The 25,352-nt window shown below is 41.2% G+C and overlaps 1 protein-coding gene across 8 annotated transcripts in view; it reads left to right on the forward strand.

Annotated features, from left to right (window-relative positions):
* RGS6 (regulator of G protein signaling 6) overlaps positions 1-25,352 on the forward strand; it is a 576,458-nt gene that overhangs the window by 385,629 nt on the left and 165,477 nt on the right. For all 8 annotated transcript variants that reach the window (XM_029236161.1, XM_029236160.1, XM_029236166.1 and 5 more), the window contains one exon: positions 4,877-4,976. In XM_029236161.1, the coding sequence (XP_029091994.1) occupies positions 4,877-4,976 (100 nt within the window). The remainder of the gene's footprint in view (positions 1-4,876; positions 4,977-25,352) is intronic.

The following is a 25,352-nucleotide window of genomic DNA, read 5'->3' on the forward strand; positions in this document are numbered from 1 at the left end:
CCTGGTCCTGCCCAGCACCTTTCCCCCACCTTGCACTGCTCAGCACTGGGAAGCGTTCTGCATGGATTCACCTGACAGATGGGCAGAATGGTAACCCAGGGACCTGATTGCTGGTCCTATTCCTTCCTTGCAGACACAGCTTTGCATTTGTCAAGTCAGAGAAGTCTCTCATGTTTTAGAAATAGAAATCTTAGTTTAGCAACCAGAGCTGTCGCTGTAGAGATGAGGGAAGTGAAGTCCAGAGAGGTTAAGTAGCTTGTCCAAGGTCAACACAGCAAAACAGTGAAGCTGAGGCTGGCATTTCTCTTGGGCCTCAGACCAGTGTTCTTCCTACTGTCCTTCTGTGGCTTCAGTTTGTAAAGGGAGGATTGCTTCTCCCCACTCCTCTCTTATACCCCATGGCTCTTGCAGTGAATTATGTCTACTGTCCTCATAATATTCCTCATTTCAAAGAAAACCCACTCTATGGTATAGTGCTTTCCATTTTTCCTGCTGTTTGGAAGAATGTTTTACCTGCCTGTCAGTGCTGAGCTCTGAGCTCCTTAGAGAAGGGCATTTGGTTGTTGTGAGCCATCCAGGCAGAACTGGCCGAGCTGGCCACGTGGTTTCTCCGCATCACTTGGCTGTCAGATAAGGGCCACCTGCTTATTGATTGGCACAGTGTAACTTAGGTCCAACATACTCCCTGATGACACAGAACTTCAGGGAATTGATGTTGCTCTTCTTCAGGAACAAAAGGTACCAGAAGTTAGATGGAACTGAACAGTCAAGGAAACAAAAGTATATACCTCCCATCTCCCCATTCCCAACCCAGGAGCTGTGATCTGCCAATAGAGGATAAGTCCAACCAAGCCCCTGGGACAAAGAGAGAAAATGCTGAGCAACCAGACATCAACAGTCATTGGGCCAAAATAAACCTTGAGACGGTTGAGAATCTGATTATCTGGATCAATTTCTCTTTTTTCTCCTTTATCCTCTTAGGACTGAACTAAACGTTCCCTTTAATGCAAACAATATTAAGTGCCTTGTATCTAAAAAGCATGTTGGCAGGCACTGGTTGAGGATAAGAGATGAACCTTAGATTTGATAGACAGAGCTTGGGCATTGGAGACAGGAAGACTTGGGTAAGAATCCTGGCTTTGCCACTTAATAGCTGTGTGTCCTTGGATAAATGACTTAACCTTTCTGAGCCTTAATTTCAATATCTTTGTTAAATAAATTTTAAGACTGAGAAAAGTATCAGATAATTGATTTAAAATACCTAGGACAGTATTGATCATAACATAGATGTTCTGAAAATGTTTGTCATTATAATTCATATAAGCTCCTGGAAGCCCACTTTTGATCTTTTGGTAGGTCTGTACTCTTAGCATTTCTCCGGAAACCATGAAAAAATTTCAGAGACAGTATTATTAGCTGATGTCACAGTGGACCATGCTATGGAATCAAACTCAGCTATCACAAATTTGCCTGACATAATATTGGTAGAATACACCCTAAGAATTTTTAAGCACGTGGTGAATGGTGTAGATGGAATTTCTGCATTCTTTAAAAAGGTTGGATTCTAGGATGCCCTACCTCTAAGGTTTATTGATTCTTATTATTTGTTGTGGCTTCATCAATTTTGACAAATGCATGTTTTTTCAGAGCCCTGTGTATCAGTCAGCTAGAGCCACAAGTTTTCTGCATAGCAAATCACTCCAAACTCAGTGGCATACAACAATAAACATGCGTTGCTCGCTCAGGAGTCTGCAGGTCAGCTGAGTTTTGACTGTCTAGCTATGGGTTGGGTCCCTTCTGCTCTAGATGTCTCTCACCTTCCTTGGAACAACAACTGTCTGATGCAGGAGGGCCAGCGAAGGGGGTAAGCATCACCATCCAGGTGCATTGAAAGCCTCTGCTCACATCACATTCAATAACATCCCATTAGCCAGGCAAGTCACATGGCTAAGCCCCAAAGTCAAGAAGCAGACTTTCCACCCACCATGAGGCCAGAACAAGGATCTGGGTGTCTATTAATTCTGGGGAGGAGTCAAGAATTGGGGATCAGTGAAACATTTTTCTACACCTCTGATGCTGTAAACTATTGCTAGAACGTTATCCCCTTTCTGGTCATTTAAGGAGATTGTCCTTTGGATCTAGCTGTAACCTCTGACGAGTGATCTACCTCTTGGTACGTTGTGGGCCAACATAAGAGGATAGGTCTTCTTCTTTAGTAGACAGGTCCTTTTAAGATTCAATGGTGTGATAAAGCAACTAAACAGAGCAGAGGAAAAAACAATCATGGAGATGTCCTCTGTCAGTTTTTAAATCCAGTCCACATCAGAACAGACTGGAACCTTTACCAACTAATGTCAAGTCAGGGGTCTAACTGAATTGAAATATTGGCTTTCCTCCAATTCCCAGTGATTTTTCAGGCCATTTCATAAAAAGCAGCAATGTAACTGATACTTCTGGTTTCATATAGCACACTAGATCAGAAGCATAGATTACTTTGAAAATCTGATCATTTTTCTAGGAATAACTCTCCTTAACTATCAATAAGTAATAAATACTCAAACTACTGTGAATCGTTGAGTTGAGTTTAGAGGACAAAAGGTGGGGCTCTAGCTGAGACTATTAACAAGAACGTGGATGAAAATCCTCCTTATCCTGTCATCTAACAGAATACAGGTCTTCAGAGAATGACCCTTTTTCCTGGTGTGATATATTCAACCACTGCCTAAGGGCAGGGAGCTTAAGATTGCTTCTCACTCTCAGTTCTTCTCTGGGAAACCAAGAAATATCCAGGGGAGAATGGTCTTCCTGCTTGGCTGCTCCTCTGAGACTCTTACTGGGTGACAGAGCACCCCAGGGTTTAGAAGCCTGATCTCTGGGATATGTGGCTGGATTCAAGCTCAGATCCACCACTGGGTAGCTGTGTGACCTTGGGAAGGTGGTTTAATCTCTGTGCTGTCACTGATGCTGCTCACAGATGGTCCTCTCCCCTCTCTTCCTGGCACCCAGAAGACTGGACCCCCTGGTTCCTTTGTGGTTGGGTGGTGACTCGTCCTGTCCAAAGAAATGTGATATTATTATAGTAACGTCTGGGCTGTAACATGCAACAACTCATGCAAGAGTCTCCAGAATTCTCTCTTGTCTCTCTAACACAATGAGCAACAACATTCAAGATGGTGGCTACTCCGTCAGCCTCGGCCCCAGGGTAACTACAATGAACAGAGTCCTCCTGGTGATCTCCGATAGACTTGTAGCATGAGAGAAAAATAAACTTGGTTACATTAAACCATTGTGATTTTGAGGGTTATTTGTTACCACAGCTTAACTTAGTCTACCCTGATTGATACACCTCACTAAATCTCAGCTTCTTTATCTGGAAATGGGGATAATAGTGGAATCTAGGCTATGAAGTAATCATGGGAATTAAATAGGATAATATATCTACAGTACTTAGAATCGTACCTGCATAATACATTCTTAATATATTTTGGCTATTATATATTATCATTATTATTATGTTATATCTTACGCTAACTTTGTCTCTAACAAGTTACCTATTTCTTTCAAATAAGTTGTTAGTCATGTGATTTGAGAAACTTACTCACAAATTGCTATACTAGTACATTAGACTAGGTGAACTCCAGCTTTAAATGTCTAGACTTAAAATTATGTGACTCTACTCTGGAAGCACTCAGAGACTCCATCCTGGTGTTTCAAATACATTCTGTTGCTTAGGGGAACAAAATATGTGATAAAACTAAGCACTATCTTCCCTTTTCCAGTTGCCCTTCCCTACCACTCAACAAACAAAAAGACCTATGTCCTTTTTACAGTTTGCTCTGTATCCTATTCTGAAGATTTCTGCCCAGGAAATTGCATCTGGCTTGTAAATTCTCAGCTACAGATTGGTTTCCCAGTTGAGGCACCTACCTCCTTGGTAGTCCATCTCCTCTCTCTGTTCTGTTTTCAGTCTATGTACACAGTATCTTGTCTCATCAATACAATTTCACCTGGCTCCAAGCCGTAGCCCACCATGGTCTTTCTCATGATAGTGTGGTCTTCTCTAGTCCAAAAGGAGAGGATCCTGTTTTTTTTGTTGTTGTTTTTTTTTTTTGCGGTACGTGGGCCTCTCACTGTTGTGGCCTCTCCCGTTGCGGAGCGCAGGCATGTGGGATCCTCCCGGACCGGGGCACGAACCCGTGTCCCCTGCATCGGCAGGCGGACTCTCAACCACTGCGCCACCAGGGGAGCCCGAGGATCCTGTTCTTGTTCCATCTTAGTCCTGGCTAAAGATGACCCCCCTCATGCCACCACTCACAACCATGACACTTGTCCTCCAACTTCTCCAGATCAGCACTTTCCATATCTTGGTTTGTACTCTTATTTTTTCCCCTGTGTGACTCTGGCTGAATCCTTCTCTGGTCCCAGAGGCAGCCCCGCCTGTACTTCTAACAGCAGTATGTTAATAGGTTAAACTATAGGAAATTGCCATTTTTAGGTCGAATGTGGCTATTTCATATGGTTCAACCTATATATAAACCCAGTTTAGGAAAGAGGAGGAATTTCATCACATACATATTGAATTGCATGTTGGATCCAATCCTATCAAGAATTTCTTTCTCCTTACTTGCTGAACTGGGGGCAAGTGGTTGTTCTTACAGACCATGCTTTATGCTATTTATATATAACCCCCTGGCCTCCCTATCCCCAGCACTCGGCCCATAGCAGATCCTGCTACTAAGTTTATTGGCTGAGACAGAGGCTTTTCCTGATATCTCTTATTGGCATCCATGTTCCCACATTTTGGCTATTTATAAAGGTACTGTTTACTATTACTTTGTGAGATACAATAACACTTCTTTACTTTCCTCTCTTTCAGATTGAAGACATCATTACAAAGATGCAAGATGACAAGACAGGTGGTGTGCCTATCAGAACAGTCAAGAGCTTTCTCTCCAAGATCCCCAGTGTTGTCACAGGTAAATGTTCTCCTTACAAGACGTTGATGGCAACAAGGAAGTGTTGCTGAAGTGTTGTGTAGCCTTGACTGTGACCTGGGAGGTGTCTAATAGTTTGTGAATAGCAAAGATATGTTCACTGTGCTTCTTATATAAAGTCAAGCTCTGATCCTGGTTTCTAGGAAGAAGCTACTGTTTGCCAGTCATTAAGAATGGTCTAACCATGACCAGCCTATGGTTGAGGCTTCTGGAAAGAAACAAACTCATTAATAAACTGGCTAGCCCATCAGCCATTTGGCCTATGGGGTGTACACAAGCGCAGAAATATTAAAGAAATTATTTTAGTTTTAAACAAGCTTTAAAAAAAGTCTTATGGGGCTTCCCTGGTGGCGCAGTGGTTGAGAGTCCGCCTGCTGATGCAGGGGACACGGGTTCGTGCACCAGTAAGGGAAGATCCCACATGCCACGGAGTGGCTGGGCCCGTGAGCCATGGCCACTGAGCCTGCGTGTCTGGAGCCTGTGCTCCGCAATGGGAGAGGCCACAACAGTGAGACGCCCCCGTACAGCAAAAAAAAAAAAGTCTTATATTCAAATTCTACAAAATGCTTTAAAGTATTTTAACTCATTGTACTTGAACTCTTGAAAGAAGTGGTTTTAAAATGTTTTTCTGCATTACTTTGGGGTTTTTGTGTGTTTTCTGTGCTCAAATATCTCTTTAAAAATTGTTAATTGTGAAATCTATCAAACACATTGGTATAGTTTCAAGAAGAATAGAACAGATCACATGTACCACAGTGCCGCTTCATAAAGAACACATCCTCGGTACCTTAGAGCCTCTAGGGAATATAGTGGATGGCATCTACCTCCTTTTCCACCAGAGGAACCACTATCTACTTTTATATTAAGCAAATTGTTGCTTTTCCTCACAATCTTTCCACATAGGTGTGTATCCTTTACTATCCAAACCAATAACCAAATAAAGATAAAATTTTAGATGATTCCCTAACTATCAAAATCTAGCTATTTGCTTTCCCATTTGGGGGAAACAAAAGGACTAAGTTTCTACTGCACACCAATAGAATGGCTAAAATAAAAATGCTGACAATACCAAGTGTCAGTGAGGTTATGGAGCAACTGGAACTCTCATTTGCTGTTGGTGGGAAGGTAAAATGATGCAGCTACTCTGGAAGTTTCTTACAAAGTTAAACATATCCTTACCATGTGACCCAGCAATCCCACTCCTAGGTACCTATCCAAGAGAAATGAAAACTTACCTTCAGACAAAAACTTGTCAGTATTCGTAGAAACTTTATTCATCATCTCTAAAGACTGGAAACAACCCAAATGTCCTTCAGTGGGTGAATGAATAAACAGACTGTGGTACATCCATATTCAGCAATAAAAAGGAGAAAACTATTGATGTATGTACCAACTTGGATTAATCTCGAAGTCATTTGTCTGAATGAAAAAGATCCATCTCAGAAGGTTAGATACTATATGAATCCATTTGTAGGACATTCTAAAAAATAAATAAACCAAAAAAAAAATAACTATAGTGATAGAGAATGGATCAATATTTGCCAGGGATTGGGAGTTGGGGGAGTTTTGGAGTGACCTAACAGTTCTGTATTCTGATTGGCTTAGTGGTGGTGACATGAATCTATACATAGGTCAAGATTCATAGAACAGCACACCAAAAAAAAAAAAGAGTCAATATACTCTATGTTACTTTAAAAAATAAATGTACTCAGTTGAGATACCCGTAAGTATCCCAACTTATTATTCAGACTGTCACTGTCTGAACTCAAGTACCAAGTAGATTTGGATAATGAAAGATGCTTGCATTCTTAGTATTCTCTCATTCTGAAATTTATATAAATGGAATTATACCCTAATATTGGCTAGTATATATTATATTTTTTCACTCATTTCTGGATTTTGCTTGATAAAATGTTGTTCAGGATTTTGTATCTATTTTCATGGGCAAGATTGGTCTGTTGGTTTTCTTATTTACCCTGCTTGCTGGTTTTGGTACCAAGTTTATGCTAGTTTCATAAGATGAACAATGGCATATATCTCTTTCATTGACACTGTGGTGTTCTCTGAAAAATAATTTTACCTTTAGTCCAGCTTTCAGGTGTTTATTTCAATTATCCTCTTTTTATTTATTAAAGTTCCATCTGGTTCTTCTTTCAGTATACCTGGTCATTCATTCAACAAATATTTACTGGGTATTTACCATTTTCTAAGCATTGTTGGGCAGTGGGGACTCAGAAGTAAATGAAACAGGTCAGAATTTCTGCTCTCATGGAATTTAGATTCTAGTAGAGGAGATAACAAAATAAATAAGGAAAATTTGCAGAATTTCCATAGTGATAAAGACCAATGAAGAAAATATGTATGAAAAGGGGATAGGAGTGTTAAAATTTTGGAACTAGTGGCCAAGCAAGAACTTCGTGAGAAGGTAACATTTGAGTAAAGATGGACGGAGATGAGGGGTTGCATTACGTGGATATTGAGGGAACAAACATTCCCGAAAGCCAGTGCTAAAACTCCAAGGCAGGCATGTTCCTGGTGTTTTGAGGAACTAAGAAGAGGGAACTAGAATAGAGTGAAGAAAAGAAAGGATAATAGAGATGAAGTCAGAGTGATAATGGTGAGCTAGATCGTGTAGCTTCTTGGTCATTATAAGGCCCCCGGAGGACTTTGAGCATGGGGTGAAATGCTCTAACTTAATATTTCAACAGGATCACTCTGTTGCTTTCTACGTACTCTGGGGAGTTGGGAGGTTAAGCACCAGATAGGAGGCTGTTGTAAAAACGGTGACTCAGACTAGGCTGTCAGCATTGGAGATATGTGAAGTGGTCAGATTCCAATTCAAGCTTAAAGGCAGAATAGTATTTGCGGATAGATCTGATGTAGAATATGAGACAAAGAAAGGAATTGATGATGACTCTACACTTTCGGGCTTGAGTGACTAGAAGAACAGAGTTGCCATTAAGTTCAATGACAAAGACTGTGAATGGGGCAGGGGGGTTGTTTGTTGGTTTAGCTGAAGTGTAAGAAATCAAAAAATTTATTTTTATTTTTTAATTGAAGTACAGTTGATTTACAATGTTGTGTTAGCTTCAGGTGTACAGCAACGTGATTCAGTTATACATATATATGTATATTATTTTATTATTATTACAAAATATTGAGTTATTACAAAATATTGAGTTCCCTGTGCTATACAGTAGGTCCTTGTTGGTTATCTATTTTATATATAGTAGTGTATATATGTTAATCTTAAACTCCTAATTTATCTCTCCCCGCCCTTTCTCCTTTAGTAACCATAAGTTTGTTTTCTATGTCTGTGGGTCTATTTCTGTTTTGTAAATAAGTTCATTTGTATCATTTTTTTTTAGATTCCACATGTAAGCAATATTATATGGTATTTGTCTTTCTCTGTCTGGCTTACTTCACTTTGTATGATAATCACTGGGTCCATCCATGATGCTGCAAATGATTATTTCATTCTTCTTTATGGCTGAGTAATATTCCATTGTGTATGTATGTGTATGTGTGCGTATATATATATATATACCATATTTTCTTTATCCATTCATCTGTCAGTGGACACTTAGGTTGCTTCCATGTCCTGACAATTGTAAATAGTGCTGCAGTGAATATTGGGGTGCATGTATCTTTTTGAGTTATAGTTTTATCCAGATATATGCCCAGGAGTAGGATTGCAGGATCATATGGTAGTTCTATTTTTAGTTTTTTAGGGAACCTCCATACTGTTCTCCATAGTGGCTGCACCAATTTACATTCCCACCAGCAGTATAGGAGGGTTCCTTTTACTCCACACCCTATCTAGCATTTATTATTTGTAGACTTTTTGATGATGGCCATTCTGCCCAGTGTGAGGTGATACCTCATTGTAGTTTTGATTTTCATTTTTCTGATAATTAGTGATGTTGAGCATCTTTTCATGTGCCTCGTGGCCATATGTATGTCTTCTTTGAAGAAAGGCCTATTCAGATTTTCTGCACATTTTTTTTTTTTTTTTAATCTGAGGTTTTAAATGAGTGACATCCTTTTCTATTGGTTTCTTTTTTTTTTTTTTTTTTTTTTTGCGTTATGTGGGCCTCTCACCGTTGTGGCCTCTCCCGTTGCGGAGCGCAGGCTCCGGACGCGCAGGCTCAGCGGCCATGGCTCACGGGCCCAGCCGCTCCGCGGCATGTGGGATATTCCCGGACCGGGGCACGAACCCGTGTCCCCTGCATCGGCAGGCGGACTCTCAACCACTGCACCACCAGGGAAGGGCCTGCACATTTTTTGATTGGGTTGTTTCTTTTTTTGATATTGAGTGGTATGAGCTGTTTGTGTATTTTGGAAATTAATCCCTTGTCAGTTGCATCATTTGCAAATATTTTCTCCATTCAGTAGGTTGTCTTTTCGTTTTGTTTTATGGTTTCCTTTGCTGTGCAAAAGCTTTTAAGTTTAATTAGGTACCATTTGTTTATTTTTGTTTTTATTTCCATTATTCTAAGAGATGGATCCAAAAAGATATTTCTGCAATGTACATCAGAGAGTGTTCTGCCTTTGTTTTCTTCTAGGAGTTTTACAATATCTGGTCTTACATTTAGGTCTTTAATCCATTTTGAGTTCATTTTTGTATATGGTGTTAGAGAACGTCCTAATTTTATTCTTTTACATGTAGCTGTTCAGTTTTCCCAGCACCACTTATTGAAGAAACTGTCTTTTCTCCATTGTATATCCTTGCCTGCTTTGTTGTAGATTAATTGACCATAAGTGCACGGGTTTATTTCTGGGCTTTCTAACCTGCTCCATCTATATGTCTGTTTTTGCAAAAACTTAATTTTTAGACATGTCAAATTTTAGGGACCTATTATACATTCAACTGGAAATAACAAGTAGGCACTTGGGTTTGTGGATCTAGATTTTTCAGGGAGAGTCTGAGCTGGGACATAAGTCATCAGCGTATGGATGGTATTTAAAGCCATGGAATTAATGAGCTCACCAAGGGAGTGAGTGTAGGTAGAAAACATAGTCCAAGTCCTAAAACTTGGGATACTCTAGTATATAGAGAACATGGAGAAAAGAAGAAATCAGCAAAACAAATTGAGAAAGAGTAGCTGGAGACAAGGAATATCAGGAGGATATATGGTTTCTTGGAAGCCACATTTTCTAGAAAGTATTCCAAGGAAGAGTAGAGTTGATCTACTATATCAAATGTAACTGATAGTCAAGTAAGATAAGGACTGAGAATCGACCACTGAATTTAGCAACATTGACTTCACTGCTGACCTTGATAAGTTTGTGTTCCGTGAAGCATTGAGAGCAAAAAGCCTTACTGGAGTGGGTTCAAGTCAGAATGGGAGGAGAGTGAGTTGAGGTAGTGAATATTATTAGCCTTTGTAGGAGGTTTCCTTGAAAGGAAGAAGTGCAGTAGTATCTAAATGGGCAAATGAGATTAGAATATGTAGGTTTTTTAACTAATGTGAAAGTCACAGTATGTTTGTATGATGATGAGACTGATTCAGTAAAGAGGAAAAAATGGTGCAGGAGAAAGAGGGAAAATTCAAGGACTGATTTCGACAAGGAGGTAAGGGATTGAATCTGATGCACAGGTACATGGGTAGCTTTAGCTAGAAACATGTACAGTGTATTCATAGGAAGAGGAGGGAAGCATAGTAAATGCACAGAGGTACAAATAAGCATAAAGGGGTGGTGGGAGCTTGTAGAAGTTTTCTTCTAATTGTTTAAATGTTCTTAGTAATATGGGCAGCAAAGACAGTAGAGATGTTAAAGGACTGGGAAGAGATTAGAAGCTATGAATTAGTCATTTAGGAGAGTAAAGAGATTGGACTAGGGAAACAGAGTTTTGACTTCTAGGTAGCTTAAAGACCCTCTTGGTTATTATTAATATTTATGAATTTAAAGAGAGGCAAATCTTTCTCCAGCCGCATTTAGCTCCCTTGATTTCAGGCATGTATCAGGTAGAAAATTAGACTTCATTAAAAGTCCTTAAAAGGCTAAAGCAAGTATGAGAGTGTTATAAATCAAAAGAGAGGCAAGAGAATAACTAAAATGATTGACCATTAATTTTTTTATTAAACATTAACTCACTGTATTTTTTTAAATTAATTAATTAATTAGTTTGGGGCTGCATTGGGTCTTCGTTGCTGCATGCAGGCTTTCTCTAGTTGCGGCGAGTGGGGGCTACTCTTCGTTGTGGTGCGTGAGCTTCTCATTGAGGTGGCTTCTCTTGTTGCTAAGCATGGGCTCTAGGTGTGCAGGCTTCAGTAGCTGTGGCTCACAGGCTCAGTAGCTGTGGCGCACGGGCTTAGTTGCTCCGAGGTATGTGGGATCTTCCCGGACCCGGGCTCGAACCCATGTCCCCTGCATTGGCAGGCAGATTCTTAACCACTGCACCACCAGGGAAGTCCTGACCATTAAAATTTTTTTTTAACATCTTCATTAGGGTATAATTGCTTTACAATGGTGTGTTAGTTTCTGCTTTATAACGAAGTGAATCAGTTATACATATACATATGTTCCCATATCTCTTCCCTCTTGCGTCTCCCTCCCTCCTGACCATTAAATTTTAACTGACTAAGGAGGGAAGTGAGAACATGAGATGGTAAAGAACAGTGAAGAGTAACGATTACAATAAATTTGTAGGTTCCAGTGACAAAGGAATTTCGGAACTGGAGGTGAGAGAAAGAGGGCTGGAAATATATGAGGTGGTGATTAGATAGTGGATGTTTGAAATTGAGATTGTAGAGGGGTTGCAATATATTGGTGGTGTCAAGATGGAAGGTATGACTATGGGAATAAGTGACTGAGATAGAACGGAGGTCAAGGAACTCTAAGAGGTCATGATTTTGGAAGATTGAGCTCTCTGGATATTGAAATCACTACTGGGGAGTGTTAGAGAGGGTGCTTGTGAGTCCTTATGGAGTGAGAGGCTGGGACCCAGGTATCACTACGTGACTTTCACAGCAAGGGGTACAGGTGGTTTAACCCGATGTCATGGGAGTCGAAGCTGAGTGTTCTTTAGAGAAGAGAGAGGGATTGGAGACAGTCTGAATGAAGCCATGAGAAATAAAGAGGTTGCTTACCTGCCTTCAAACCCCGAGGGGTATGAGGCATGGGGCAGGGAGGATAGGCACCACCTAAGAGGGCTACAGGGAAGCAGTCCTATTTGGTAAGAACAAGAAGATAAAGGGAGGGCTTCCCTGGTGGCGCAGTGGTTGAGAGTCCGCCTACTGATGCAGGGGATGCGGGTTCGTGCCCCGGTCTGGGAAGATCCCACATGCTGTGGAGCGGCTGGGCCCGTGAGCCATGGCCGCTGAGCCTGTGCGTCCGGAGCCTGTGCTCCACAACGGGAGGGGCCACAACAGTGAGAGGCCCGCGTACTGCAAAAAAAAAAAAAAAAAGAAGATAAAGGGAATATTAACTGAAAACGTTGAGGATATTAAAAAAAAAATCTTACTTATGATTGACCATGTGTGCCAGAGAGCAGGTAAAAGCATTTCAGGAAATGGTGAGTATATTACCTGGGTAATAAATCCACATGATTTCTCTGTACCACGCACTAGGGTAGGCACAGGAGACATGATGATGAGTAAAAACCTGATCTCTGCTTTTCAAAAGCTACTAATGTAGTGAGAGAAACAGATACAGGTAGACCAATAGTTATGTGAGCTATGCACTATGCTAGAAGAATAAACAAAGCCCAGAGGAGAGAATCATGAGTTTTTCTTGAGTATATCTAGAATATTTCTCTGAGGATGTGTATCAGTTATCTATTGCTATATAACCAACTACCACAAACCATAATGATTTTTTCATTTTTCACGATCATGACTCCATGAATTAGCAATTGGGGCAGTTGTTCTGCTGGCCTCACCCATATGGCCCTAGTCATCCGATGGTTCATCTGAGACTAGAGGGTCTATGATGGCCTCACTCACTTGCTTGGCTGTGGTGCCTACTCTTTGCTGAGGCTTCAGTTCTCCTCCACTTCTCCTCATATCCCCCAGTAGGCTAGACTGGACTGCATCACAGCCTGCTGGTTTCAGAGTTCCAAGAGACAGAGGATGAAAACAGAAAGGCTTCCTAAGGCCCAGCCTCCAGAACTCATACAATGTCAAGTCCACCACAATCTATTCTTCAAAGAAAGTCACAAGACCAGCCTAGATTGAAGAGGATGGAGAAACCAACTCCATCTCCTGGTGTAGGAGTAGCAGTGTCACATTGACAATAGGGGGACATGATTCATTGGAGGCCAATATTCTAATGATCTACCACAGGAAATAATTTTAGAACTAGGCCTTACTCATGAGGAGGAAACGGAGGAAGGTCATTTCAAGTGGAGAAAATAGCATTTTCAGAGGCTCAAATACAGGAAACCTATGCCAGGTTTCAGCAGGGACGAGCTTGTTTATGTGGCTGGAGTTTAAGATACGGTAATATATGTGTTTGAGGAGAGGAATACACTGGCAGAGCAGCCACAGGAATTAAAAGGATATGAAGTTTAGGGGCTTCCCTGGTGGCGCAGTGGTTGAGAGTCCGCCTGCCGATGCAGGGGACACGGGTTCGTGCCCTGGTCTGGGAGGATCCCACATGCCGCGGAGCAGCTGGGCCCGTGAGCCATGGCCGCTGAGCCTGCGCGTCCGGAGCCTGTGCTCCGCAACGGGAGAGGCCACAACAGTGAGAGGCCCGCGTACCGCAAAAAAAAAAAAAAAAAAAACTTAGTATGAAAAGGATATGAAGTTTAGACATCCCAGAACTACTGCTGCCAGTGTCTGTCCCTGAAGTGAGCCACAGCCACCCCCCACCTCCACAGAGGATCCTACAATACTAGCAGATCTTCAAAAACACGTTTATTTCTCATGTGAAAAGCAGTATGCCACTTTAAGAATCCCTGGAGCCCTATGCAGAGGCCAGTGACGAGGAGCTGAGGTGGCACTCCTTTCCGTGCGGTAGCTGTGCTTTCAGGGGACTACGGCTTCCGTGAGAGACCCTGATCCCCAACCACCGCCGGATGTGGACCCACAAGTGTTTTTGGCAACAAGGAATGAAATCCAAAGCTGACGGCTAACAGCCTATGGGACAGCAAGATACAAGCGGGGCACCTGCTGTATACCCTTCAAGTTCTCTGTCCCTCTCATCCTTACAGCTGTGGATTCCACACAAAAAGTGATTAACAGAGTTTCACCCATTGTTGGAGCCCGTCGGGCTGTCCAGCATCCCACCTCTCCACCAGTGTGTGACGCATTCCTTCCACAACTACCTATGTGAAAGCATCCCTCTGTGATGAGGACAGGGTGGTGGTCCACACAGAGTCCAGCAGCAAGAGGGAAGACTGTGTGGCTGACAGGGTCTTGGTGCTCCGGCTGGGTGTCAGGCCTGAGCCTCTGATGTGGGAGCTGAGTTCAGGACATTGGACCACCAGAAACCTCCCAGCCCCACGTAATATCATTTGGTGAGGGCTCTCCCAGAGATCTACGTTTCAACGCTAAGACCCAGCTCCACTCAATCACCAGCAAGATCCAGTGCTGGACACCCCATGCCAAACAACTAGCAAGACAGAAACACAACCCCACCCATTAGCAGAGAGGCTGCCTAAAATCATACTAAGTTCACAGACACCTCAAAACACACCACCAGAGGTGGTCCTGCCTGCCAGAAAGACAAGATCCAGCCTCATCCACCAGAACACAGGCACCAGTCCCCTCCACCAGGAAGCCTACACAACCCACTGAACCAACCTTACCCACTGGGGGCAGACACCAAAAACAACAGGAACTACAAACCTGCAGCCTGCGAAAAGGAGATCCCAAACACAGTAAGTTAAGCTAAATAAGAAGACAGAGAAACACACAGCAGATGAAGTAGCAAGGTAACTGAACCAGGAAAAATACAAATAGACCAATCACAAGCACTGAAATTCAGACTGTGATTAAAAATCTTCCAACAAACAAAAGCCCAGGACCAGATGGCTCCACAGGTGAATTCTATCAAACATTTAGAGAAGAGCTAACACCTATCCTTCTCAAATTCTTCCAAAATATAGCAGAGGCAGGAACACTCCCAAACTCATTCTACGAGGCCACCATCACCCTGATACCAAAAGCAGACAAATATGTCACAAAAAAAGAAAACTACAGGCTAATATCACTGATGAACATAGATGCAAAAATCCTCAACAAAATACTAGCAAATAGAATCCAAGAGCACATTAAAAGGATCATACACCATGATCAAATGGGGTTTATCCCTGGAATGCAAGGATACTTCAATATACACAAATCAATGTAATAAACCACATTAACAAATTGAAGGAGAAAAACCATATGATCATCTCAATAGAGGCAGAAAAAGCTATTGACAAAATTCAACAAGAATTTATGATAAAAACGCTCCAGAAAGTAGGCATAGGGGGAACTTACCTCCACAAAATAAAGGCTATATATGACAAACCCACAGCCAACAGCATTCTCAGTGGTGAAAAACTGAGACCATTTCCACTAAGATCAGGAACAAGACAAGGTTGTCCGCTCTCACCACTGTTATTCAACATAGTTTTGGAAGTTTTAGCCACAGCAATCAGAGAAGAAAAAGCAGTTAAAGGAATCCAAATTGGAAAATAAGAAGTAAAACAGTCACTGTTTGCAGATGACATGATACTATACATAGAGAATCCTAAAGATGCTACCAGAAAACTACTAGAGCTAATCCATGAATTTGGTAAAGTAGCAGGATACAAAATTAATGCACAGAAATCTCTTGCATGCCTATACACTAATGATGAAAAATCTGAAAGCGAAATTAAAGAAACACTCCCATTTACCATTGCAACAAAAAGCATAAAATACGTAGGAATCAATGTACCTAAGGGGACAAAAGACCCATGTGCAGAAAACTATACGACACTGATGAAACTAATTAAAGATGATACAAACAGATGGAGAGATATGCCATGTTCTTGGATTGGAAGAATTAACATTGTGAAAATGACTGTACTACCCAAAGCAGTCTACAGATTCAGTGCAATCCCTATCAAACTACCAATGGCATTTTTCACAGAAATAGAACAAAAAATTTCACAATTTGTATGGAATCACAAAAGACCCCGAATAGCCAAAGCAATCTTGAGAAAGAAAAATGGAGCTGAAGGAATCAGGCTCCCGGACTTCAGACTATACTACAAAGCTGCAGTATTCAAGACAGTATGGTACTGGCACAAAAGCAGAAATGTAGATCACTGGAACAGGATAGAAAACACAGAGATAAACCCACGCACATATAGTTACCTTATCTTTGATAAAGGAGGCAAGAATATACAATGGAGAAAAGACAGCCTCTTCAATAAGTGGTGCTAGGAAAACTGGACAGCTACATGTAAAAGAATGACATTAGAACACTCCGTAACACCATACACAAAAATAAACTCAAAATGGATTAAAGACCAAAACGTAAGGACAGAAACTATGAAACTCTTAGAGGAAAACATAGGCAGAACGCTCTATGACATAAATCACAGCAAGATCCTTTTTGACGCATGTCCAAGAGAAATGGAAATAAAAACAAAAATAAACAAGTGGGACCTAATGAAACTTAAAAGCTTTTGCACAGCAAAGGAAACCATAAACAAGATGAAAAGACAACCCTCAGAATGGGAGAAAATATTTGCAAACAAAGCAACTGACAAAGATTTTATCTCCAAAATATACAAGTAGCTCATGCAGCTCAATAACAAAAAAACAAACAACCCAATCCAAAAATGGGCAGAAGACCTAAATAGACATTTCTCCAAAGAAGATATACAGATTGCCAACAAACACATGAAAGGATGCTCAACATCACTAATCATTAGAGAAATGCAAATCAAAACTACAATGAGGTATCACCTCACACCAGTCAGAACGGCCAACATCAAAAAATCTACAAGTAATAAATCCTGGAGAGGGTGTGGGGAAAAGGGAACCCTCTTGCACTGTTGGTGGGAATGTAAATTGATACAGCCACTATGGAGAACATTATGGAGGTTCCTTAAAAAACTAAAAATAGAACTACCATATGACCCAGCAATCCCACTACTGGGCATATACCCTGAGAAAACCATAATTCAAAAAGAGACATGTAACACAGTGTTCATTGCAGCACTATTTACAATAGCCAGGATATGGAAGTAACATAAGTATCCATTGACAGATGAATGGATAAAGAAGACGTAGCACATATATACAATGGAATATTACTCAGCCATAAAAAGAAATAAAATTGAGTTATTTGTAGTGAGTTGGATGGACCTAGAGTCTCTCATACAGAGTGAAGTAAGTCAGAAAGAGAAAAACAAATGCTGTATGCTAACACATATATATGGAATCTTAAAAAAAAAAAAAAAGGTTCTAACGAACCTCGGGACAGCACAGGAATAAAGACGTAGACGTAGAGAATGGAGGTGAGGACACGGGGAGGGAGAAGGGTAATCTGGGACAAAGACAGTGGCATGGACATGTATACACTACCAAATGTAAAATAGATAGCTAGTGGGAAGTAGCCACATAGCACAGGGAGATCAGCTCAGTGCTTTGTGACCACCTAGAGGGGTGGGATAGGGAGGGTGGGAGGGAGGTGCAAGAGGGAGGGGATGTGGGGATATATGTAAATGTATAGCTGATTCACTTTATTATACAGCAGAAACTAACATAACATTGCAAAGCAATTATACTCCAATAAAGATTTTTTTTATAAAAAGGATATGAGTTTTCACCATAATTACAGATTAAAAATGAACTTTGACTTGTGGATTGTATCCCAAAGGTAATGGGCTGCCATTAGAGGTTTTTAAATAGGAGAATAAATCACATCTATGTGTTGGAAGTGGATGAAAGATCGAGCAGGAAGAGATAGGGAATCTGAGACTACTTGGGGAAGTTTTAGATGAGGGAGTCTAAGTAGAAAATAAGGAGTAACCACCACAGCATCAGCTGAAACCACAGCTTTAGAGCCACACCAAATTTAATCTTCACAGAAATCCTTTAAGAGAAGAACTGGTATCTTTTCCATCTTATAATCAGGGAAACTGCAAATTCAAGAGCAGTCATTACTTTTCCTTGGTCGCACACCTTGTCAGTGGCAGGACCTGTGCCTCCAGGGCCCACTGTGAAAGAATAGTAAGATACCAGACATCAGAGGAAAAGGTAGAATATAAGATTGATAGGACTTGGTGACTAATGTGAGGCATAAGGTAACTCATTCAAAATTGGATCCAAGTTAACATGATGGATTGAATACATACATCTTTTCTCTTCTGAAATGCCACAAAATCATAATAAAGGATTTTTTAAAAGATGTAATCCCAAAGTTGGAGGCCGTTATTATAATCATCGAACATGGAAAGTAAACATCATCCTTGGACTAAATGTCCTTGAAAACATAGTCCAATATAAAGGGCAAGCAATGCCTCACTCTCAAGATGTACCACTGTGTGAGAGATCCATGGAGAATTGTTTCCAAACACAAGAGACAATAACCACAGAATTCAGGGATCTGAAAAGCATATGGATGAATGGTAACTAACAACAGCCCTGAGACATGCTTAACCATCACCAGTCATTGGGGAAAGCTAAGAAACCACTCTGTTTAAATGATGGAGTTCTCAAAAGACTCAGATGCTAGTAGCGTCAGCAGACCATTCTATTGAGTTAGAATGCATTTTGCCAACATACTCACCTTCTGATTAACCACCACCGCTTAACGAGACGCTAACTCAGTGTCTACTGTCCAGCAATATCCGGTCCCATACAACCAGCACAGCACAGGCTGGGGGCTGAGGTAGCTAGTCAAGCCCATGACAGAAGATAAATCTCATGCTCAACCTGTTCAAAGTATCAAACATGTCATTCAGCCAGCACCTGCTGTGGCACAGGAAAAAATAACAATTAGAACACAGGAAAGTCATTCGCAACTCCAACCAATACCCAAGAACTTCAGTCTACACCAATGAAGAATTCCATTGTAATGCTGTTGGATGGAGTCACAGTTGCAGCCAATCCCATGAGCATTATGTTCAGACCCAGAGCCAGAGTGCTAGCACCAACACAGCAGCCCTTAGCTCTTAACCCCCACCAACCTCCCCTAGAGAAAAACCCCGGGATGGTATTTCAGGAAATCATTGTTCCTCTTCATCCTCCTAAAGTTGCTGGCACTAGAGTAGAGAGCCACATACAGAGAAAATCTAGATCGCTGACATCATACCAAACCCAAGCAGAAATCCATGAATATGCGGCCGCTCTGTTACTGTGCCAGTGGAAGCTGTGTCTACAGAACAGTCATTGGCCTACATCGCAGCCTTTGCTCCTCCTCAGCAGCCTCCACCAATCTTTCTGACCATTTGTGAAGTAGCCAGTCTCCCATCACAAACCAGCAAACACCCTTTCAAACATTTCAGCAGTTTTATCACCAACATCAGAGTTTCCCCTCTGTGACCAACAGTTGGGAGTAGCTTTATCTCTTCTGTATTGGGACTCCATTTCCTTAGTAAAGATTGAGACGTAAAGGTTAAGAATGATGGACATAATGAGGCTAGTTTAACCAACACAGTGTTTCTCTCTTCCACTGCTGGACAACAAACTGTCCATACCTACATGTGACCAACCACCTGAGTAAACCGAAAGTGATTTCAGTGAGGAAGAAGAGACAAATAACACAACAGTGAGGGGCCTCTGGTGAAAGCTGAGAAGTGCAAGATTCCTCCCAAAGACTATATTGATGAGGAGCATGTGTCCCAGTGCATTCAAGATGCCCTCACTAACACAAGCTCTACAAAGCTACTGATCACCACTTTCTCAGCAGCCTGGTAAAAATCAAAGATCAGAATCATGCTCACCTGCAGGAAGTAGGCCTGCTGGGAGGCCCACCTCTGTGCTGTCCAGCTACTATGCTGAGTTGAAAATCTCACCAACTTATCCACATCATCTCAAAGGTTAAAAAAGTGAAGAAGCACCTGTTAATGATCTACACCAAATAAACATAATACACAGAAATATGCAGATGCATACATTTGTAATGGATGAAATGAGTGAGTCTGGGTGAGAAACTCCAAACTGAAGGCTTTAGAGTAAAGAAGAAGGTCCCAGAACAAGAAAAAAAAAAAAAAACCTGGGCGGTAATGGACTTTGAGAAGAAGAATTATTGAGAAATGAGCATAGAGGTGGGGGAAAGGTGTAGCTGTAAGAAGAGCAGAACACTGAAAGTTTTCTAGAACTCACAGGTGGCCATCAAAGGGATCCATGGAACCCACTGACACAAAAAGATCAGAGTTGAGTGCATGTTGTTTTTTTCAGATGAGTCCCTTTTGAAGCAGGCTTTGTGGTACATTTGTTTATAACCTTCCTAATGTGTTGGTATATATCAGTTGGAATCAGTGACATAAGAGTTGGTAGGCATTTCTTGACCTTCTACCTTACAAATTAGATTTATCTGGTGAATTCCTGCAGGACCTATACAGAGCCTGGATAGAAAACACCTATTTGGATTGTTGATGCTTAAAAATAAAACCTTTTCCCATCATGTTATTTTCTTTTCTGTCTGCTGGACTTTAAATATCTGATCTAACTTTAGTGGGCAGATCTTTTTTCTTTAATTTTTAACATCTTTATTGGAGTATAATTGCTTTACATTGTTGTGTTAGTTTCTGCTGTATAACAAAGTGAATCAGCTATATGCATACATATATCCCCATATCCCCTCCCTCTTGCACCTCCCTCCCACCCTCCCTATTCCACCCCTCTAGGTGGTCACAAAGCACCGAGCTGATCTCCCTGTGCTATGTGGCTGCTTCCCACTAGCTATCTGTTTTACATTTGGTAGTGTGTATATATCAATGCTACTCTCTCACTTCATCCCAGTTTACCCTTCCCCCTCCCCATGTCCTCAAGTCCATTATCTACATCTGCGTCTTTATTCCTGTCCTGCCCCTAGGTTCTTCAGAACCATTTTTTTTTTTTTTTTAGATTCCATATCTATGTGTTAGCATACGGTATTTGTTTTTCTCTTTCTGACTTCACTCTGTATGACAGACTCTAGGTCCATCCACCTCACTACTAATAACTCAATTTCGTTTCTTTTTATGGCTGAGTAATATTCCATTGTATATATGTGCCACATCTTCTTTATCCATTCATCTGTCGATGGGCACTTAGGTTGCTTCCATGTCCTGGCAGATCTTTATTAATAATAAATATTTTATAAAAATAAACATAATACATTTAAATAAATAAATTTAGCAAAAGTAATGATAACCTTTATTGATCTAACCTAATATAAAAATTTGAGGAAGCTCTAGGTGTGGGAGAGAAGACACAGGAACAGACTTGGTCATGCTGAGTAGGAGGTTTTAAATGGGCCTTTAGGTGGTGCTGTCCAGGAGACAGCTGGAAGTGAGGGACTTCAAAGTTCTAGAGAACATTTTCTGTAAGAGATATGGATTTGGGAGTCATCAGAGCCTTAGTGGCAGGGGTTTCCAGGAACATGACTCGGTACTAAAATTTGTACATCTTCATCTGCAAGCTATGTACCAGTCTGTCCCTTCCTTAGCCTGAGATGATCTGTTAACCCACTCCCATCTTCTATGCTTTTGATTTGAAATTTCCCTGCCAACATCAGGAAGTCATCTTCATCTCTCAGATAGGAACTCATAGGTTAATTCACAGACCTTGGTAGAATGAAGAGAGTAGAGGAATGCCCATTGGTTCATCTGTGGGTCAGATGTCTCGGGGTTAGGAAGGCCATCCCAGGGAGTAAATGCACTGAGATAAGGAATGGGTATATTTAGGGGAAGATCAAACACAAGAGATAGCCATTAGAACACAATTCCTCCCTCAATAGTGAAAAAGTAAGAGGTATAAGGGGTGAGGCTTAGCAAATAAATGACCTTCAGGGAACACAGATGGAGAATTAGAGAAAGAAAAGTAGGGATGAAAGAGAACCTAGTATTAGATCAAAAGCCAAGGCTCATTGCCTTTTGGGAGGGAAGGTTCATTCATAAGAAAAAAAGTTGCCAACCCCTCTCACCTTCCAGAGGCTTAGTATTTCTGGGCAAGGTGCCCACAGAAAGGGCACTTCCTGATCACCTTATCACTCCCTTTCAGGACAGCAGATCAGCCTCCTTGGACCCTCCTTTTTGAACAGTAAATAGATTACAAAGATGGTGGTTGGAGCCAAAATGGGGAGGTTTCTGAGTTTCCAACTTCCAGCCTGCCAGCCTTCTCCACTCCCCACCTGCCCTGCATGTGACAGACATATCCTGGGCCTAATGCCTGCCAACTCCAGGAAAACAGCCAGCTCGCATGGCCTTGCCCAGCTGTCTTAGGCAGTCATTCCAGGACAGCTCTCTGTCATCTGAATGTCATGAGGAATTTTCCAGGGAGTTTGAAGATTAATTTCTTCCAGGCCACCCTCAGAAACACAATTTCCTACCATCTAAGAGCCATAAGATATATCTAGTCTCACTTATTTTTGCAGACAGGAAAATCGAGTCCCACAGACATGATGTCATATGCTCAAAAATCACACAGCTTCTTAGAGACCAAACCAAGAAAGAATCTGGATTCCTTGCTACAATTACAGTGTTGTTTCCATTACCTTATAAGGAAAATTATAGACTCTTGAATTGGAACAGTTCCTTTTAGGTGTCTGATGCATTCCCCCCAAACACGAGAATCCCTTGGGTAGCTTATTAAGAGTACACATCCAAGGACATCCCTATGTGCCTGGTCTCAGGAACCTCTGGTTTTAGCATCTTCCCAGATTATCTAATACAGCCTGTTTGAATTTGGGAATCAGTACAACTTCCACACTCCTGCCAAGTCTCTGCAGCCTCAGCTTTAATAACCTCCAGGGACGAATGTCATCATCTCTCATTCCTGCTTTGGACAACTTTGACCTTTAGAAACTTCTTCCTTATAGGGAACTGAAACTTATCCACAGCCAGACCTGTTGCTTCAACCCATTAGTCCCAATTCTACTTCTCTGTCACAATCAAGAAACAGAGGAATGAATGTGATTAAAAGTATACCCACATAGGGACTTCCTGGCGGTCCAGTGCTTAGGACTTCATGCTTCCACTGCTGGGGGCGCGGGTTCGATCCCTGGTTGGGGAACAAAGATCCCACGTGCTGCAAGGTGTGGCCAAAAACAATTTTAAAAAAGAATTATAAAAAAAGTATCCCCACATAGCTCTCCTTGTAAATGTTTATGATACAGTAATTTTCAGATTGTAATGCTAGGTGTATACATGGATTTTTATTCTGCTGATCTCAGCACATTTTTTCATGTGTATATTTCTATCTCTTCATAGTCCACAAATTTCTTTTTAATGGATTTATGGTGACATAAGCATTTAAGAGTATTTTCCTTATGGATTCTTGGCAGTACAGTTTGGGTGAAAGAGTCTAGGGCTATAAACTGCTTGTGTGACCATTGACCTGGTCATCAGCCTTTTGGGCCGCAGTTTCCTCGTCTGTTAATTAATAGGTTTGGATTAAACAGTATCTGTGGTCCATTCTGGCTCTGACCTTTTGCGATTCTTCAGTGTATGAAGAATGTGTAGGAAGGCCTGTCTGAAGTTAGTTCTTTTCACTCACTCCTCTAGATGGTCTAATTGAATATATCCCTGGGTTAATCCAAGTCATCAGTTTTCTCTTAAACTGTGATTCTGTCAGATCAGAAAACAAGAGAACTGGGTTAGGAAACTGGAGCATTACCCCAAATTGGTCAACATTCTTGACCTTTGTTTTTCTCGTTTTGCTTCTGTATCATTGAAAGTGAAAGGAACTGACAAAAATGACTCAATTTAGAGATAATTTGTTGGTTGCCTGTAGCAGACCGAAGAGTGGCCCCCAAAGATATCAGGTCCCAGTTCTTGTAACCTATAAATATTATCTTATATTGATAAAGGGTCTTTGCAACTGTGATTAAGTTATGGATCTTGAGATAGGGAGATTATCCTAGATTACTCAGGTGGGCCCTAAATGCAACCAGATGTATCCTTTTCTTTTTTTTAATTTACTTATTTTTGGCTGTGTTGGGTCTTCGTTGCTGCACAAGGGCTTTCTCTACTTGCAGCGAGCGGGGGCTACTCTTTGTTGCAGTGTGCGGGCTTCTCATCGCGGTGGCTTGTCTTGTTGCGGAGCACGGACTCTAAGTGCGTGGGCTCAGTAGTTGTGGCTCGTGGGCTCTAGAGCGCAGGCTCAGTAGCTGTGGCGCACAGGCTTAGTTGCTCTGTGGCATGTGGGATCTTCCCAGACCAGGGCTTGAACCCGCGTACCCTGCATTGGCAGGTGGATTCTTAACCACTGCGCCACCAGGGAAGCCCTCAGATGTATCCTTATAAAAGAGGGTCAGAGAAAGATTTGACACAGAAGAGGAGAAGGCCATGTGACCACAGAAGCAAGAGATTGGAGCAATGTGGCCACAAGCCAATGAGTGCCAGCAGCCACCAGAAGTTCCCCTAGAGCCTCCAGAGGGAGTGTGGCCCTGCCAACACCTTGGTTTTGGCTCAGAACTGTGGTAGAATAAATTTCTGTTGTTTTAAGCCACAAAGTTTGTAGTGATTTGTACATCAGCCACAGAGAGCTAGTATAATGCCAAAATCGCACTACACATATTGTAGCATGAAGAAAATGACATCGTAGAAAATTAAGGTGTTATTAATTGAAAAAGAAACAAGCACAAGTTTACAAATGGTTTCTTTCAAAGTTTTAGTGGAAAAATATGTTATAATAGTAATCTTGAAAACAAATTGTATTGACGTACCTATGTGGTATAATTACTCCACAAGTAGTAAGCCTAAATTGTTTAATGATGCTGTAACACAAATTTTATTTATCGACATCCTAATGTAGTGCAATATACCTTTCAGATATCCTCAGTAATCCTATTATTCCTATATTCGTGGTGAATTAAATTCAACCAGTTAATAATATATAAATATAATATTTTTAATTAGCATGCCAGAATATATACATATGTAGGTGTTATTCCCTTCAAATAGTCACCTTGAAAAGTTGCATATTTATTTCGAGTACTGTAGTTGATTTGATTATTTCCAGAATTTCTCTTTGATAAGAACTTTTAAAGCTTCTAGAGTTTGTTAAAATGTCCTCAGCAGAAGCACAGCCATAAACCCATATATGTATATATACACACACCTACATATACATATATAGTCATAATTGATTTTGAGACTTCTGCTTTGGGAACTAGGGGACTAGCCTACTCAAACCAACCATCTGGCTGAGAGCAACTATTAATGCTGGCGGGAATTTTGACTTGATATCACTGGAGACCTAATAAGAGAGTGAAGAATTA

The sequence above is a fragment of the Monodon monoceros genome, unplaced genomic scaffold (assembly GCF_005190385.1).
Source record: "Monodon monoceros isolate NGI ecotype Baffin Bay Population unplaced genomic scaffold, NGI_Narwhal_1 Super_Scaffold_21, whole genome shotgun sequence".
NCBI lineage: Eukaryota > Metazoa > Chordata > Mammalia > Artiodactyla > Monodontidae > Monodon > Monodon monoceros.